The sequence below is a fragment of the Rhynchophorus ferrugineus genome, unplaced genomic scaffold (genome assembly GCF_030347505.1).
Source record: "Rhynchophorus ferrugineus isolate W39M unplaced genomic scaffold, kcgeb_rfMv2 rfM9, whole genome shotgun sequence".
Classification (NCBI taxonomy): domain Eukaryota; kingdom Metazoa; phylum Arthropoda; class Insecta; order Coleoptera; family Curculionidae; genus Rhynchophorus; species Rhynchophorus ferrugineus.
This window is the reverse complement of record NW_027472588.1, coordinates 31,822,772-31,843,453: the sequence shown is the minus strand read 5'-3', so window position 1 is coordinate 31,843,453 and position 20,682 is coordinate 31,822,772. Positions and strand designations below refer to the sequence as shown.

General features: G+C 33.8%; 1 protein-coding gene across 5 annotated transcripts in view; it reads right to left on the bottom strand.

Moving 5' to 3' along the window:
- Positions 1–1,340: 1,340 nt before the first annotated feature.
- Positions 1,341–20,682, bottom strand: part of LOC143202718 (acyl-CoA Delta-9 desaturase) — a 41,932-nt gene continuing 22,590 nt past the window's right edge. For 3 of the 5 annotated variants that reach the window (XM_076414448.1, XM_076414449.1, XM_076414447.1), the window contains exons 2-6: positions 9,659–9,943; positions 9,470–9,600; positions 5,922–6,115; positions 5,666–5,860; positions 1,341–2,082 (exon numbers count right to left, since the gene is read on the bottom strand). In XM_076414448.1, the coding sequence (XP_076270563.1) occupies positions 1,770–2,082; positions 5,666–5,860; positions 5,922–6,115; positions 9,470–9,600; positions 9,659–9,890 (1,065 nt within the window). In that variant the 5' untranslated portion in view covers positions 9,891–9,943 and the 3' untranslated portion in view covers positions 1,341–1,769. The remainder of the gene's footprint in view (positions 2,083–5,665; positions 5,861–5,921; positions 6,116–9,469; positions 9,601–9,658; positions 9,944–20,682) is intronic. The other 2 variants (XM_076414450.1, XM_076414451.1) reach the window with 1 other exon arrangement.

Genomic DNA, 20,682 nt, shown 5'->3' with positions numbered 1-20,682 from the left:
AACTTAGGTGTCGATGTGGATCACTCTCCCGATTTTTTGCGTTTAAAATTATCTTTGTGGATCCAATTTTTATCACCAATCACAATACGCCACAGAAAACTTTTCTTTTTGCCTGGCACGATGCTGAAATGATATTAAACCAAAACTGACAATTGGGATATGACAAAGTAGCACTATAAGTTCCTAAAAGTGTTAATGGTCTTCGACAACAGATTTCTTCAAACCAGAACATTGAGACTCTGTATTTTTAAATGAAAACTAATACAAGCACCTAATAAATGTCACTTCAATAAGCTATCTCATGTGCTCTAGAGGTTTGCTAATGCTTTTTATAAGGCAGATCGATTTTGCAGTGAAATGACATACGGTATTATGGAACATTTTTTTGTTTAAACATCATGCTGTAGCCACAAAAACAGTGTTTCTAGAGGAAAACATCTTATTTTGACTTGTGCCAATTTAAGAAGTATTCACCCAATTAGTATAAAACCAGAGTTACCTCATCAAGTTGCAAGTGCACTCAAGATTGAATGACTAGACATTAGGTACGTTGTTCTTTTTTGTTAATCAAAACTTGATTAATCTCATACCTAGTAGATACAACGGCTCTATTGCTAAAGTCACTGCTCAGTCACTCAGGTCAAGAGTCTAAACATTTACATGTGTTTCACTGGCTTTCACTTCACTGGCTTAATTTTTATCATCTAAATCACTGAGCTGCTACATATATTGTGATTCTTGGCAATACTAACTGAAATTTGAGTGGTTAGGCCTCATCTGACGTTTCCAACTGGACGTTTGACCTTTATAAAATTCTTCAGAACGTGTTGTCATTTGAGTACATTTGTGTTATTTACAGCGATGATTTTTTGTGACTTTCGATGCGAAATATTAAAACAGGCGTAAATCAATCAACTTACTTCGACTTTTGGTGATGAACATCCATCATTGGCCACTGTGAAACGTTGGTATAAGGTCGTGGAAGTCGTCCTGTATAAGACCCAACCAAAACAATAATTAAATGTATAAGTTATTCGATTGTTTGATTTCGTATTTTCCGGAAACGTATTTCTTTAGAATAACTGGGCATGTAGCAACCATACCGTTGGATCAACCGAGAAGGCTAAATACTGAATAGTGCACAATAATTTGTTTACAAGAAGTGTTTCGTGAAACGAAAAAAGAAGCGGAACAAAGGATTATTGTTCATCTTGACTATGGAAGCTCCTAAACATCGGCTAAAAGAATCACCTATTTAAATTGAAAAAAGGTCATGTTCAAAAAGATGTTTTGGAGATATCTCAATCAAATTGGGTGATTTTGCAAAAACAATAAAGCCATTTTCATTAATAAATCGATGTATTTTCTTTATTAAGCTGAAAATACAAACAGCACCTTCAGTTATATTTATATTAAAGATCTCTTGGAAAGTAAATTATAATATTTCTCGAATAATTTATACATTGTTTGAAGCAATAAAAAATCCTTGGTCTTATAAGCTTTAAATGTGTGTGTTATTCTAAATAGCAAATGGTATTATGATAAACTTCAGAAAATTAAACCAATTATTAGAGAGTATATTTATTAAGTTGTAAAATACTTAGTAGTTACGCAAATAATAGTACATAAAATACTGAAGGTTTCTTTAATTTAAATTAAATCTAACATTTAATGAAACTAACAGCAAGGTTATAAAAGCTCTAGTTGCACCAACAACAATAAGTTAAGTTATTAGCAAAAGTACGGAAATATATCGATGAAAACAATATTTATGTATTTTTCTTGTTGATGATAATGGCTTCCTCGTAATCCTCCTTAGATTGGTCCTTGTCGCCCCAACCCCATATCTCGTGACTGCCGTCTCCCGTACGTTTTACCCTCTTCTCGATCATCTCCTTGGACACGGTCTTCAGGTCGTAGGCCCAGCCTATTCGAGAAAACAGATTGATGACGACCATAGTCCAGTTCAGTCGGCCGTATTCCGCGGTTTTGTAGTCCCAGGGGAAGGTGTGGTGGTAGTTATGCCAACCCTCGCCAATTGCGAATAACGAGACGAAGAGGTTTTCGGTCGGGTTAATATACCTGTAAAAATTACATTGATAAAAAGTTCAATTTGCGTGACAAAAAAAACAAATTCAGTAAAATTGCACCAAATATTGAATGAATCTAGGTTAGATACATCAAATATTATTTGAGAAGTCAAAAAATTGTAATCAAATGAACGAAAACTTTATAGATGTCGGAGAGATAAATGAGTAAAATTGTTAATTATGCCTGTAAAGTTCTAATAGTCATTTCTTAAAATAGAGCTTTTATAATATCTGCATTTTTATAGCTTTATGGCTGTATTGTGGGTCTCTCCGACATATTGTCGGACAGTATTTCATCATATTTTGTGACCGCTACTTTATAATTGACCATTGGCTATAAAAGAAAGTGATTGGGACACTTTGGAAGTAGGTGAGGCATACATCCGACCTTAAATAGTTCGAATCGAGGTGTTCTAATCCTCTTTCAGTCTTTTTTTAGTCCTTCAATTAAGTTAATAAAACTCACAACAGAAAAACCCATATGAAAGATCGGCTTGGTTCCCTTAAATTGTAATTAGTGTAAATGAATCAAGTATATAAAGTGTTTCAATAATTCGCAACAAAGTCTAGCTGAAATCGTCAGCTATGAGCAACCAGGCAAAGTAGATTAACAATAAATAAAAGGACTCCAACGGTAGTCCACTTACAGAGCCACTGTCGAATATGTGGCAAACGAAGAATAAAGAACTAGAAACTACTTATTTAATTAGCCAGTTTTCCATAAACAGTCGGAAAAAGTTCGAAGTTGCATGACTTATTCTACAAAAACCCAGTTCAAACTCACAAAGAACTTCCGGATAGTTTAGCAATTAATAAGTTAACTGTTTTAAAATATTTACATGTGATGGAAGGATCCAAAAGAAAGGAAAATGGCTACCACACGACTGTAAATGGCAATTCGAACCATTTCAGCATCGCGATTTCATTACTTGCAAGGAAAAGAGAAGAACTTTCTAATTAACTGACAATGAAAGGTGAATCTACTATGGCAAAAAAGCTATATAAAAGCCGACAATAAATTGAACGACGTATTGTTGCCAAAAAAGACCAGCACTAACGAGTAACATATATATAAATTCAACCTTTTGCAACAACGCTCATCCAAGCGTTGAAATAATTGTGAAGAATAAGCTGTTGCAGCTCAAACGGGAAGTTTTGCCGTACCCGGCGTACTCACCAGACATAGCGCCTTCTAATTACAATTTGTTCATATCGCTACAGCATAGTTTGTTTTATCCGTGGCATCGAAATGCTGAAAAAAGTGCGGAAATGGATCGATGACTAGACCGCTACCAATCCAACATTCTTTCGATACTCTATGTTGTCGTATTGGCAAAAGGATGTCAAAAAGTTGTAAAAAATAACGCAAAATATATTTATTATATATTGTACGATTTTTTCTCAATAAATGACTTAAAATGAAAACATTATAAGAATATGTACAAGCACCTAATATGAAAAAATTTATATTACCAGTTAAAGAGCTATATGGTTTGAAAATAAATGAAGAAAATAGCAAGCCCTTGTGAAAGTGACATATATAACTGAAATCCAACTATTCCGAATGATTTTACCAATTTTTTTTGTACAGCGCAGTCTGATATCGATAAGCTAGAAGACAGATCAAAATTTTGGACAAAAGATGTAACAAGCAGCCTCAAAGAAGACATGAATCATTATGAATCAGAACATGATATTATAATATAGAGAGCGATATTTGTCATATAGGAGGCTCAGAGCCATCCGAGGCCATAATGGTTGGAGGTGATCATCAACAGTGGCAAGCTGTGACAAACTTGGTGAATAATATTAATCCTGCGATGTCAATAACATCAAACTGGTTAAAAAGTAGACACTCTTCTCCTGTGCTTATTATGGTGGTGGTGATTATAAATGTTATGAAAAATAATTCCCTTACATTACATCCGAAGAATTTTTTTAAAAGGTTTTAACAGCATCATCAGAGTCTTAATTTTGCAGCTACACCTCGTAAATGCAGAATATTGTGCGAATACTGTTACGAACGCACAGGTACGCATAGAACGGATTGTAATTATTTTTGTCATCATCGCACATATATTCGGGTCATTCGTGTTGCTACACAGATTTTATTTCTCTATTTAATCCCGGACGGAATTCCATCCAAACAATATGTCCGACGTTTATATATGTGTCCTACGTCATTAACTATGAAATATGCGATTGAATAAGTTGAATTAAAAAAAAAACTTATTTTCTCAGTTAAACCAGCGAGTATGATACGCTATTTTTAACTATTTTGAATTAATATCGAGGGTTATATCTGAACCAAAGTAAAAATTGGTAATTTTAATATTTCATAAAATCATTTTATTTATTCCATTGACAATAATCTCAGAACCACACAAGTTACGTTCCACCAAAATAGCAGTGTAGCAAATGTCGATTGTGTTGTTGGAACACGTGCTGATAGTCGTTGTTTGCTGGTAGAGATTAACGGCGAGCATACTCCACACATACGAGCATTGCAAAGTTGCTTTCTATAGTTCAAATGCGGTCATTTTTAATGTTCATGACATATGACATGTCCTAGTAGGTCGAAAACATTTGAAGATACGGAATTGCAGGGATTACTGGATGAAAACCTAACACAAAGTCTAAAACAATTGGTAGAAAAGTTGATAGAAAAATTTATGAACCAACGATGAGAAAGATCCAAAAGATGGGTTCCACATGAATTCAATGACAGGAAATTATATAATCGAAAAATCAACAAGGAAATATTGCTTTAAAAGTACGAAGATATATCAATTTGAACTGTGCATTACGCTCAAAGACATGATGAGGTGATTTTGCAGCATGACAATGCTCCCTCTGGTACAGCAAAACTAGCCACAAAAGTGTCGAAGTCACTTGGATGGGAAACTCCATCGCAGCCGCCGTACTCTCCAGATCTGGCCAACTACCGTCTTTTCACTTCGATAAGGCATGCTCTTGCAGAGCAACACTTCGCTAATTTCGAAGAAATTAAAAAATTCGAATCGATGAATGGTTTAGTTCAAAAGAGAAACTGTTATTTTGGAATGGCACCGATAAATTGCCTGAGCAAATAGTAAAATATGTAGAATCTAATGGCCAATATATTGTAAATAACCTGTTTCTTCATACATTTGTAGATATAAATCTATTTATTATAAAGTTAGCAAAAAATTATCGCAGTAACAGTAATTTTATATCTGAAAATAATGGATAAGTTTTACTAATTAATGAAGATATGCTCATATGTAAGTTATGTATGTATTAAATTTGACACAATATACACAGATACTATTGTACCTTACTTGTACTTGTACCTTACTAGTCAAATCTTGATTTTATAATAAAATTTATCCCGAACTCATCTTGCTTGTATATTGATGCAAATACAACAAAACGGTAGTAATAAATTAAGATTGTACACAGCATAGCTAATGTAAAATGTAATAAAAACATATTTTCACTGTATCGAATATGTATTAAACACGAAAACAAGACAGAGTCACGCAGTAAACGATAACGACTAAAACTACTTTAATATACATGGAAAATTTACTCACTTGTCATATGGTTTGCTTCCCCACATATGAGCTGCTGAGTTTACCAACCAGGTCGCATGTAATGTCAAAACGTATCGTGCAATATTGAGACAATAGGCATTGCCCAAGGTCTCGCCCCAGAAAATTATAGGCCAAATAGTGGGTAACACGAAGCAACCGATCGGCATCAAGATTCCAAAATATTTGTGCTGCAATCTGTAATCAACCAAACATGTTATAAGAATATAAGATACGGTGGTGAACATCTTGCTTCTACCTTAGCAGAGGCTCAGCATAAAGGTCTGACATATCGATGCCTTTTCCTTTCAGTTTAACATCATCATGTTTCTTGCACAGCAACCAGCCCATGTGAGAGAAGAAGAAACCACGTTTGGCATTGTGGGGGTCAGCGTCGGTCTCTTGGTATTTATGATGGACGCGATGATCTCTACTCCATTCAATCACAGAATTCTAATGAAAATATTCACTATATCTAATTTTCCTGCAGTTAAAATACACAATTTAAAGACACAAAGAGGCACATTCGTTAACAACGGAAATAAAACACATTCTAGTATTACTTTTTATACATATAAAAGTATTGATCACTGAAAACATATAGAGAAGAATGTAAATCCGTATTATTTAGCCTGGAAGCAATAACAGGACACAAATTCAAAAAAACCATTTGGTTTTGTAGTGCCGCACCGCACTGTTAAAAACAGCACTATTAATTATTAATTAAGAAAGAATATAAGCATAACGTAAAAAATTATTGGAGATATGACGATGGCACACCACATAGGACTACATTACACAAATTAAGACTGAAGCGGCTAAAAGGTGGATCTGACCAAGTCACAGATCTCATTAGCCACAAGCAATGAGGGCAAAATATCTATTATCAAGGAAATTTGCAGTCAAAAATAATTACACCACCAGTCATTCGTTGGAGACACACATAGATCAAACGAGTCTGACCTAAACATAGTCTAGTAAGTAGATAAACTCTTCTTTTATGAAGGTCCTCTATCTGGGAACGTATTCTAAATTCAAATATTGAAACAGAACATTGTGCATCTTAATCGTCATAAGAAATTTTATAAGAATTTTCATAAAATATCAATATTTACTATTAGCTATTAGTTGAATTAATTCGTAGCGTCTTACAAAAGATTGCGTAGATAATACAAGATTCTGTTATTCCTTCCGATAATGTATTTAACGTAATACACCTATTATTAGGCATATATTTCAGTATATTTCGAACAACCCATAAGGTTAAGCAATGAAAAATTGGAGGAATTATTTAATGAAGATTAGCGAAAAACACTTCAAGAATCATCTATATCATTGAGGCTTAAGCTGTCAACAGTGGGCAATGCTTTGTCTTGGATATGATGGGTTAGGAAAGAAATTAATTCCCTTATGGGATGAAACCCAAACATATAAGGGCTTCTTTATTTGTAACCTTTTTTCTTTTTTTTTGCTTCAAGAACAAAAAGGCAGCGATCTATTTTCGCACATTACTGTAGTAGGTGATCTACTTTTTATCTCCCATGATCAATAGTTTCAAAAATGCCTCGATTTTCTTGGATTTCCATTTTGAAAGCGCAATAACTTTTGATAATGATGCTATCTTTATATTTGAAATGTTCTATGGACCTCATTGAAAAAGTACTATACATTACTCTTATCGAAGCTTATACATGAATTAAACGAAATGATTCTAATAACATATAGAGAAATAAAGTACCAATAATAAATTTCATAAGATATTAACATATAAGATGATATTTATAATCATAAGAAAAAGTACAGCACCTAAAATATATACCTAGTATTTGTATACCTGAAAAAGGTCTTAGACAGAGCAAGAAGTGAAAAATTATGAATTGAAGAACAATCTATAGAATATAAGAACAAAAATACACAGGACAATCACAAATGCCGTAATCACAGACAATATCAAAACAGACACACCTTCAGAACTTAAATTCAAGATAATTCGTAACATTTATGGATAAAATAATAAAGAAATGTTAGATCGAAAAGACAGGTTCTGCCAATAGGGTAAAAAAGTATGAAAAAAATTAAATGTAAGAAGGAGCTTTTGCTGATGAAAAATCTGAAAACACCTGATAATCTAGTCCACCCATTGAAAACTGTGAATGGCAATGGCAATGAATGGCAAATTCATAAGTACAAAAGGAAATATCAAACCAAACAAAAATAGAAATACTTAAAACAATATATAACCAATCCGCACAGCTGCGAAACATAATACCAAGAAAAAAAGAGAATTACAAAATCCAAGCAGCGAAAATGAAAAATCTCAGAAAGGTGAGAAAAGTGACAAGGGTCGATAGATAACTCAACTCAATATAGAACATTTAGAAGAATACATAGAAAAGAGACAGCCCAGTTGGTGGAATTACTTACATCAGAATCAGAGAAATGAAAGAATCAGAGGACGACCTAAATGTACCTGGAACGAAGGCACCAACGAATTACTGCTAAAAAAAGGAACAACCTGGGCCGAAGCAAAAATATTAAGCAGAAACAAAAAGAAGAATCGGCGGAATTTATACATGAAACATGAAATAACAAACACCAAATATAATACACCTAACAGGTCAATTGAAAAGTCCCTGGTAGATGGCACTACTAGAATTAAATCCATATGTTTTTTAGTTAGCCCTACCTCTCAAAAGATGCGTGTATAAATTTGACAGCTGTCGGATCATAAGTTTGTGAATTTTAGCATTTTGAGTGAAGAAACTTTTATCATTGTGAAAAAAACTTGGCTTGATGCCGAGTTTCCGGACACTGCCCCGGGAAAATCAACCATCAAGAATTGGTATGCTAAGTTTAGACGTGGTGAAATGAGCACCGAAGACGGTGAACGCAGTGGACGCCCAAAAGAGTTTGTTACCAACGAAAACATTAAAAAATCCACAAAATTATTTTGAATTACCGTAAATTGAAATTGACTGAAATAGCAGACAATTCACAGAGATATCAACTGAACGTGTACATCATATCATTCAAAAACAACGACGAGTTGATAATTCGGAGCAAGATGATAAAGCGTAATAAACGAGAGTTTTTGCGTCGATATGTGACAATGGATAAAACATGGCTCCATCATTTCACTCCGAAGTCCAATCGACAGTCATTCGAGTGGACTGTACACGATGAACCCGCTCTAAAGCGTGGGAAAACGCAACAGTTAGCTGGCAAGGTTATGGCGTCTGTATTTTGGGATGCGCATGAAATAATTTTCATTGGCTACCTTGAAAAAGGAAGGACCATCAACAGCGACTATTAAATAGCGTAATTGGACCATTTGAAGGCTGAAATTGCCGAAAAACGGCCGCATTTGAAGAAAAAGAAAGTGCTGTTTCACCAAGACTATGCACCGTGTCAAAGATCCATGAATTGGGCTTCGAATTGCTTCCTCATTCACCGTATTCTCCAGATCTGCCGCCCAGCGACTATTTGCTGCTCTCAGATCTTAAAAGAATACTCGCTGGGAAGAAATTTTCGTCGAATGAAGAGGTGATCGCCGAAACTGGGGCTTATTTTGAAGCAAAGGACAAATCGTACTACAAAAATGGTATCCAAAAGTTGGAGGGTCGCTATAATCACCCTTGAAAGAAATTATGTTGAATAAAAAACAACTAATTTTACCAAAAAAATATGTTTTACTAAGGTAGGCGGGGGACTTTTCAACTGACCTGTTACACCACTTACCAATACAAAAAGTGTGATTATATATATAAATTTAGTATAAGATATAATCAATATAGACAAACATCTTACCTGGTGAGCTAAAGTTTGGCATAGGACAAGAATCAATTTCAGAGGCCATTTCGCTTTGTATGCCTTATGGGACCATAGCCTGTGAGCACCAGCAGTGATGCCGAATGCTCCCATTTGGTACAGCACGATAGCTATTAACAAATATGTAATTACCGCCAGTCTTAATAAACTGCACGAAGATATACAAACCATATAGAGTGGTTAAGAGTTTCGCACTGGTTATGGCCAAATATACTCCGTACAGAGCCACGAGATGCAATATCGCGAACGCGATGACGTTTCTCCAAACGATGTCGTAGGTTCTTGGTTCCAGCTCAGCTTCGTTAGCCACCGTCTTCGAGCAGACATCGTCGCTCTCGAATAGAGGACCGGTAGCTTCTAGAGTATCTAGTTGTTGTTTTTCGCGTGGCCTTGGCGGCATTGTGGTGTTGTTCCGTCAGTTGTTCTTGAAGTGTTCGACTAATAAATGGACTACTGTAAAAAAAGTTAATTCGTTTATTTAAAATGTACGGATTCGACAAATTTCTTAATGCTAATTAACATTACTTTTTGAAATACATATTGTTGGCGACACAACTAAGAATTTTACGCCAATGTAATATATGCAAAACCTAAACATTATTTTGATGTGTTAATTAATTCTTTGTTTATAAGCCATTCAAAAAAATGTTTAAAATTATAAAAATTCCTAAAGAAATCGATTTTAAACCTTTAAAATATGTCCTCACGAAAACTCGATATATTTTTAGAGTTGCAGTAACATGGCTACTAAACCATGAATATAAAAAAGGCGATAAATCGTAATTAATCCAATATGTGAAAGTTTGTAGTCAGATGATTCCTACATTAATGATTGGGCTCAGAACCTCAAAACAATAAAATTGTCGACTTCAGTCGCATCATTGCAACTGAAGTTCTTGCATTAGTTGTTAAACTTAACGAACCTCGAATTGTTCGCTGTAAATTGAGAGCTTCTGCTGCTTCTAAAGAAGTTCGAACAGCCTGTTCCGGTGAAAGAATTGAAGCTGAAGCAAATGTTATTTTTGATCTGGAAGAAAACCCAAAGTATAGGTCAGTGATCGAATATTAACGCGAGTTGTAAGTGTTAGGAACTTGTATGTGTTTTTATCATCGATATTTATTGATGAAAAAACGAAGTATCACTAAAATAGATTAAAATATGATTGATGATGGTTTTAACATCCCCATATATAAAATAACGACATTCGAAGAGTAACAATTCAGTAAAATAACATTTCATTTGACGAACAAGACATATTAGATGCTACCTAGCGATGATCGATAGCGACTTCTATTGCTGAATATGCGAAGAGAAATGAAAAATTGAACTGTTATACGCCTAACCTAATCTCTAAACTATTAAATTCGGTGGTTTTTACATTTCTCTTCAAAAAATAACAGTTTCCTTTTTAGAATAATTGAATTATTCGGTGTAAACAGAGTCTAGTGATGGAGCGCTCAAAATTTCATTTAGGACATTCATTAATTTTGTTGTGAAATTTTTTTCAAAAACCGCTACCGAAGCCCTTCAAATACTTTTAGAAACTTATGGTGATGCTACACCATCATATCCCAATTATCGGTTTTGATTTCAACGATTTAAAACTGGCGATTCTGAAGTCTATGATAAAGACGGGCCTGGAGAATCAAAACAGTTTGAAGATAATGAATTGGAAGACATATTGAATAAAAACACAGTTTAAAGTCTCAATGAAATCCTAGAAAGCATATTAATAGATAAATCAACTGTTTCCAGGCATGCCATGAGAAAAATTAAAAAGGATGGAAAATGGCTACCATGCGAATTTACTGAAAAAATATTTAAATTTCATTGCTCGTTAGGCAAAAAAAGAGATTTCTGTAGCGTGTTCTGACAGCGAACATAGAGAGTTTGTCTTAAGGTTTAAAAATCTCAAACTATTTTTTATTAAACTAATTGATATGAATTCTATTTAAACAATTTACTTGAAGTTTTGAGGAAATATTCTTTGTATTGTAAATAACTCTGTATCGGGACGGATCATTATTTAAACTATTAAGAAACCATCTCAGAGGACCAGAGGTCTTTCCCAACCTGATTCAGTAACCAGTAATCAGTCACATCAGTAAGTGACACAGATGATAACACCTTCGGTTTGCATGAACTCGATGAGACACATTGAAGAAGAAATTGACAAATGATGGAGTTGTCAACAAATGTTAGATAAATTGGAATTTAACAGCTTATTCACTTGAATAAAATTTTCTGAATATGATATGATTCAATGCTGCCAATTACTAAAGGTGGTGAGAGTGAAAACAACTAAAGGTGATTATACAATTAATATATGATAACTGTAAGAAATGTTATTTTAGAATGGAAAATATTTATGTGCACAGATTTATGTGTAATTTTTCACAATATATATGAGCATTTGGTTAAAATCTGTTAAGAGAGAAAGAATAATCAATGTTTTGCAGATATGACAAATGCATTAAGGAGAATGCACTAATTAAATCTAGTTTTATCAAGAAAGATATATATATATATATATATATATGGTATTAACAGAACAAACTGAGGAGAAATACAGTGATATCGAAATGTCTTTACAAGGAAACACTGTACCGAAGGACACAAGACTCTAATGAAAGTAAAATATATTACTTGGATATACAATTGTTAATTAGGTGGATTAGACATCCAGTGGATACAACTACATAAAAAACGTATCTAGAACTCTAACTTATAGGTAGTATGGAAAAGAGTTCAATGTAAATATAATCAAACACAATCTTTTATAACTATTATAACTGTATACTTAATTGTAGTTTTAAGTCCTTCGATAATATATACGTTAGATCTCCTACAATGTTAAAATAAATTATATTTGTTAACAATATGTTTATTTAGTTATTTTATTTAGATTAGAATTTACGAGTACTGAACTAAAGCTCAGTGTTGATTCGACAACAATGCGACGTTTTGACGTCAGAAATTTAGATGACGTGTGTTCAAAATTTCTTTGGATATATCGATGGCACTATATAGAAGACAGGCAAATAATTGCAATCCCGATAAAAATTAAGAATTTAGATTACAAAACTTATTCTATAGTATTTTATCAGGTGTTAAAATCTGGTTAAACTATTACAACCTATAATTATACACAACCACAATTTCAAATCATTTAACATTAATTAAACACCACATCTAATGGAAAAGTAAAGGGTAGATTTATTCTAATTAGATTCAAAAGGCGTCGCATTCTAACTAATAACTATTAAACTCAGTGATTCTTAAACGATTTAACTGACATATGAGCAGTAACTATTAACAGTGTTCTAATTCTAATACGACTTAAGTGTTATTGGAAACTATTTACGAACGAAACGGCGATTGTTTTAGCGATATAATCGTTTTCTCTCCCTATAGCTACCGCGTATACAATTTTAATAACTCTGCCTGGGCCGTAGGTGGCTATGAAACCCAATGTTTCGAGCTACTAAACGTGTGTAAAACCATAGCCCCCACCCTGCGGTACATCGACTACCACGGTCGCGATGAAAATTACGGTCTTACAATCAAAAATAAATTGGCGCGCACTCACTCCCTATCTCTCTCTCTCTCACTCTCTCGAACCACTCCACCTCTTTCGGACCTATAAGTGTTTTTTTGGGTGGTGGTGGATGCGCTTCTTTAAGTTTCGTTTTTTTTCTCTTGTTTTTAGTTTGCGTTTTATGTTTATGTATCGGTCATGAAATTTAATGGCTTGTTATAGTTCGTGATTTATGAGGAGTACGAGCTGGGATGGTCGGGCACCAATAAAAATAAAAAAGTATAATGGGAGTTCAGTAGGACTCATATAATTCATATAACCGTTTCGATTAGATTATTCCATAGTTACCTAGATAAAAGCCTTTCCACATGATTAATGTCCAGTTTGTCTTTGTACAATTATATTTTAAAAATAAGGAATTGCGCTTTCAAGGAAAAAACCCTCAATTTACATACCTCAATTTTATTAAAGTTCTATAAGTCAAGCATTTGACAAAGTATGGCATGATAAACTGACATACAAAAAAAGGCGCTTCCACATTCATATTATCATATACAATCAAAGCAGCCTCATGATCAACTTAGCTATAATGGCGAATATTTTGCTTTATACTGCGGATCCTCCAACTAGTGAGAACACAATGACTTGAACCTACGCTGACGAATCTGCCGCCCGTTCAATGCATTCTAACCCAAAAACTGTTTCGTTATGCAACTCCAATATCAACTGAACAAAATCGAGAAATGGTTTAACCAATGATGAATAAAAGCAGACGAAACCAAGTCCACTGATCACATACTCGGTAAAATTATACAATGAAATCATCCCGCAAGAGAAACATACAAAATAATTGGGCCTTTACTTGGATAGTACGTTAACTTGATAGAAGCACGTATGGACCAAGCGGAAACAACGTGACAGTAGGCTCCGTAGTCTGTATTGGTTAACAGGTTGACAGATCCATTTAGCAACGAGAGCAAAATAACGGTATATAAAAATATCACCAAGTCAATGTCGATATGCTGCATTCAACTATGGGGCCACAGCAATCACATTATTACTATCAATCATTACATCTCTTCACAATTCTTGTAATAAACCAAGGTTCAAGATATCGTATTTATCAGAACTGCAAAATACATACTTAGACTTAGAATAGAAAAACTAGACTAAATTAACTCCAATTAACTAGCAACCAGTTCTCTCTTCGTTTGCCACCTCTTCCATAGCTCTCTTAGTGGGTGTAGCCAGTATATAGTATTTATTTATTGCTAATTTACTTTGCGCCCTGGTTGCTCACAGCTGACAACTGAATGTTCGAAAGGTTCGAATTATTTAAGGTGGCGTGTATGTCACACCTACTCCCAAAGTATACTGGATTTGCCAATCATCTTCTCTTCCAGCCAATCGTCAATTATAAAGACTTTTCCATATCCCAAATAAGCCAGAGGCCCGCTAGCGGTTAGAAAACATGAACAAATACTGATCGACAATATGCCAGAGAAACCAAAATATAACTATTAGAATTTAACAAACATTATCAATGATTTTACTCATTGATCTCTCCGGAATCTCTGAATGAATTAAAATAAAAAATTACAAAATACTCTCATCATAAAGTACAGTATTTTAACTGTTTTTACTTAAAAATACAATCAGGTGTTAGGTTATGTAAATAGAATCAAAAAGAAGAATTTGCTTTCAGGAACACCAGATTTTTGAATACACTATCAGAGAAACAATCCTTTGTTAGAGAATGAATAAAACCTGCTAAGGAAAACAACCTTTTTATAGCTCCGCATGAGCACAAACTTCTATTATATGGTATACGGACGACGTTCGAGGATGATAGGTTTTTTTGCTTTTATCTTCTAGGAAGCTGACTAAATGTAACTCCATTTTTATGCCGGCGGTTGATTGACTTTACTAGTACTACTACTCCTCTTACTTCCAGGCATTATTTTATGTTTTTGTAATGTGCCTCTAAGACATGAATAAGATTATTTGCCTCTCATCTGTTGTAATGCTTTCTGGCAACCAACGCATTATCTAGGTGGTAGCATGACGCCAATATAGCTCTTTTTATTTCAGATGTCAGAAGGTCGCTAAATGTATTTATGCTAAGCCCTAAGTATTTGAAACACTAATTAATATTTGTGATTGTCCTAGGCAAAAATGCAAAATCGGACAAGGAAACTAACGTTAAACTGTAGGTCCAGTCCAGATAAACCCCTAGTTGATAAAATATTTTAAAATATATAAAAAGAAATGCATGCAATAATGGAATAAGATCAAATAAATACTGAAAATGTATAATATTTGTACATAAACAAGCAGGAACACTTGAATGAAAATGACCAAAATAACTTAAGATTAAATTTAACGACAACACTTCAAAAAAAACCGATGGGATTAAGAGCACATTACGCATGAAGCCTAAAATATAAGAAAGATAAATATGTCTAGCATAAAAAAAACATGTAAGTTGATAAAAACGATATTGTCTTACAAAAAATAAACTTGCGCAATTATATATAACATACCTATTATTTGTTTATGGATAAGAAACGGATATTAATTAATAATATACTCAAACAGGAAAGACTATCTTGTCTATCAGAGTTAAAACAATGCATCAAGATAAGATGCTTAAAAAGCTCTCCAAAACTCCAAAATTAAACACAATATACCATATAATAACAGGTTAATTGAAAAGTCCCCGGCCTGACACATAGATGGCGCTACTAGAATTAAACCCATATGTATTTTAGTTAGCCCTAACCCTCAAAAGATGTGTGAATATATTTGTCAGCTGTCGAATCATTAGTTTGTGAATTATAACATTTTAAATGAAGCAACTTTTGTTATTGTGAAAAAAAAATGATAAAAAGGAATTTCGCGTGTTGATAAAATATTGCTTTTTGAAGGGAAAAAATACAGTTGAAGCAAAAACTTGGCTTGATGCCGAGTTTCCCGACACTGTCCCAGGAAAATCAACTATCAAGGATTGGTATGTTAAGTTTAGACGTGGTTAAATGAGCACCGAAGACGGTGAACACAGTGGACGCCCAAAAGAGGTTGTTACCGACGAAAACATTTAAAAAATCCACAACCTTGAATGACCGTAAATTGAAATTGAATGAAATAGCAAACACTCTAACGATATCAACTAAATGTGTACATCATATCATTCACGAATATTTGGGTATAGGAAAGCTCCGTGCAAAGTGGGTGCCGCGTGATCCAAACAACGACGAGTTGATGATTCGGAGCAATGCTTGAAGATAATCAAGCGTAATAAACCCGAGTTTTTGCGTAGATACGTGACAATGGATGAAACATAGCTCCATCATTTCACTCCGAAGACCAATCGATAGTCATCCGAGTGGACTGCACACGATGAACACGCTCCAAAACGTGGGAAAACGCAACAGTCGACTGGCAAGATTATGGCGTCTGTATTTTGGGATGCGTATGGAATAATTTTCATTAGCTAGCTTGGAAAAGGAAGGATCATCAACGGCGACTATTATATAGCGTTATCCGACAGTTTAAAAGACGAAATCGCCGAAAAACGGCCGTATTTGAAGAAAATTTGAGAAAAAAAGTGCTGTTTCACCAAGACAATGCACCGTATCACAAGTCAGTGAAAACGATGGCAAAAATCCATTAATTGGATTTTTTTTTTTTTTTTTTTTTTTTTATTACTCTTCGTGAGTCCACAATCTGCCCTATTGGCAATAAGTATTTCTTCTGTTTATATTATATATACATGGCATGTAGAAAATCACTTCAATAAGCAATCTTCTGTATAAAATATTATCTTAATTAATTAGACTTATTCTAATGCTTATTCTAAACTCTACATATGTCCAGTAATCAGATCAGGTGGTGTTAAACGCTTTAGTCTACGCACTTCACTATCACGTCGCATATTTAGCTGATTAGCGAGTACATTGGGATGCACTGACACTCTTTCGAAGTACTTCACACAAACACGTTGGATTACACTCGTTATAGGTTCTAGAGGAATATCGCGTTGTATCACTTTATTTGAAATATAGTACGGAGCATCAACAATGGTACGCAACACCTTATTTTGGAACCGTTGAATGATGGATATATTAGATTTGCTAGCGGTACCCCATAGTTGAATTCCATATGTCCAAATGGGCTTGAGTATAGACTCATACAGCAATACCTTGTTATCTAATGATAACTTGGATTTGCGCCCAATGAGCCAATACATTTGATATAATTTTAGTCCTAGTTGTTTCCGTTTAGAGAGTATGTGCTTCTTCCAGGTTAGGCGTCGATCTAAATGCATACCAAGATATTTAACATGCTCTGCTTGGGGGAGTTGACGATGATTGATATTTACTGGTGGACATGTTCTTCTACGCAGGGTAAACGTTATATGCGTGGATTTTGATTCATTGGCTTTAATGCGCCATGTCTTCAACCATAATTGTATTTGCTCCAGGTGGGTTTGTAGGTTTATTGATGCTGTGACTGGATCTTCATGGGATGCTAAGATTGCTGTATCGTCTGCATATGTTGCCACAGTAGTTATTTTTGTTGTGGGCGGATCAGCCGTATACAGAAGATACAGTACTAGACCCAGTACACTACCTTGCGGAACTCCTGAATATATGGGATTTAATTCGGTATGTTCATCGCCTTGATTTACAATAAAATGTCTGTCAGTGAGATACGATTTTAGTAGCTGATAGTCCGGATGAGGGAGAAGTTTCTTTAGTTTAACCTGCAAGCCCGTATGCCATACTTTGTCAAAAGCCTGAGATATGTCTAGGAAAGCAGCCGAACAATATCTTTTGGCATTTAGGTCAGCGTTTATTTGGTTTACAAGTCTATGCACTTGTTCTATAGTCCCATGCTTATTGCGAAAGCCAAACTGATGTTCTGGAATAATTTTGCTTTTTTCTATTATATAGTTTAGTTTTTTTATGTATAATTTCTCGAAAACTTTCGAGATTATTGGTAATAAACTTATAGGTCGGTAGGAGGTTACATCTTCTGGTATTTTTCCTGGTTTAAGTATCATTAATATTTTAGCTGGAAAGAAATTTTCGTCGAATAAAGAAGTGATCGCCGAAACTGAGGCCCATTTTGAAACAAAGGACAAATCGTACTACAAAAATGGTATCGAAAAATCCGAGGGTCGCTACAATCAGTGTATCACCCTTGAAGGGTATTATGTTGAATAAAAAAAACTAATTTTGCCAAAAAAATGTGTTTTACTATGGTAGGCCGGGGACCTTTCAATCGACCTGTTAATTCAATCATAATAAACGTTGAGAAAACAGAACCAAAAACGTAAATTAAAATGGTTTAAATACGTTTGTATAATGAGGAATTATCAATTGTCACAGAAACTTCCTTGGCGAAATCAACCATTTAAGTAAACATTCCATGAGGGTCAAAAGGCGAAGTTATATTATTCATTAGCTAAAATTAAAAATGGACAAAACAACAAATCGATGACATCAAGAACAATAATACACCAACAGTTAATTGAATTAATCTTGTTTAACAAAGGTATAAAAATTTATCAAAATATGACGAATCAATCATTTCCGCAGAGACTTTAACTATAACTGAATCAGAAACTTGACTTTCGATGAAAATGACACTATTTGAAGACATTTGACACAGTTGAGAAGATCCATTCTATCAACAGCTCATGTTGAATATCATTTATCGGTTAAAATTATGTTTGTTGTCAATTGTCAACAGGTCAATTGAAAAGTCCCCGACCTAACACATAGATGGCGCTACTAGAATTAAATGCATATGTTTTTAGTTAGCCCTCAAAAGATGCGTGTATAAATTTGACAGCTGCATTATTAGTTTGTGAATTATAGCATTTTGAGTGAAGCAATTTTTGTTATTTAAAAAAAAATGGATAAAAAGGAATTTCGCGTATTGATAAAATATTGCTTTTTGAAGGGAAAAAATACAGTTGAAGCAAAAACTTGGCTTGGTGCAGAGTTTCCGGATACTACCACAGGAAAATCAACCATCAAGGATCGGTATGCTAAGTTTAGACGTGGTGAAATGAGCACCGAAGACGGTGAACGGAGCGCACGACCAAAATTATAGCCTGTATGAGGAAAAATAATAATAAAGAAACAATGATTGAAAATAAGGAACGTTTCAGTCCCTGGGTTCCGCTACCTAGTCTAGGTGATTTGACAAAGTTCCAATCAAACTAGAACAAAATAAGTTGCTGCTCTGTTGAGAATCAAACTCGCGACCTCCGCATGTGACCTTAACTTTCTAATGATTACACCATAGAAACAGTTGCCTACGATGTTTATACGGTGTAATCATATGATATGGTTAGTGATATAAAAGCAAACTGACTTATACAGAAATATTTCTAATTTTTCGTCACATCAGTTCAGCAATAACATTATACACAAATATCTGATTATTCTAGATAAAAAATATGTGAAAACATTTTACGTGCCTTTGAAATTTGAGGTTTTCACTCAATTTTCCGCCATTAGATCCTGACTTGATTCCAATGCGACCACATCGGAAGTGAACTCTTTCGAATAAAAAAAGAACATAGAACCTCCTCCTTTTTTGAAGTCGGTTAAATAGCTTCATAGAATTTTAATTCCTCATTTGATCGTGAGTTATTGGTTCCCGTGTGGGAACGACAAAATAGAAATCAGTAGATAAACGAAAGCCATAGAAGGCAAATTAAAAATGAGCTATGTGCAAGGGTAAGATCAAAGAGCGGAATAAATAAACAAGAAACGATGCAATTTTATTTAAAAATTTAGGTAAAAAAAATATTCTTCTAATCAGCCTAGTGTATGTATTGCTTTTGTAACATATATCTTAGGTGAAAAATATGAATGAAAAATAAGGACATAAATAAATGAACTAACGAAAATATGCAGCAGTTAAAATGAAACATAACATAACTTGCATGGATAGAACACAAAGGACAAATAGAAGAAATTATTAATTATTAACAGTAATTTGTAAATATTTTAAATCAATGATATATATTCACGATTAATGTAATAAGATTTGTGATTATATGATTATATTATTCTTTTAACATTGTATCAATTATTCTAATTATTATATTAATTATTCATATATTCTCTGTTTTAATATATAAGTAGCATTACTTTATTTATTATTCTATATTTATGTCTATAACATAAAAGTAATGGAAGATTATGTATACTTTTATTTGATCTATTATGATAGTTTGTTATGATGTTCAGTGGTGTAGTAATTTTTTTTATTACTCTTCGTGAGTCCACAATATGCCATATTGGCAATAAGTATTTCTTATTTCTATATTATATATAGATGGCATGTAGAAAATCACTTCATTAAGCTATCTTCTGTACAAAATATTATCTTAATTAAATTAAAATTAAAATATTTTAGAATGCATGCGCTTATAATTAGTTCAATGCATTCACCACAGCCAAATTAAAGAGAGATATAATTCCTGCAACCCTAAATATAGTACATTATAAGTAAATAATGACTTAAACCTCAAATAATAACATACTAATCCTCCTTCATAAATTAAGAGTGGGAACTGAAAATGTTAATACTAATGCAAACACATAATATGTGTACACAAAATAGCAGAAA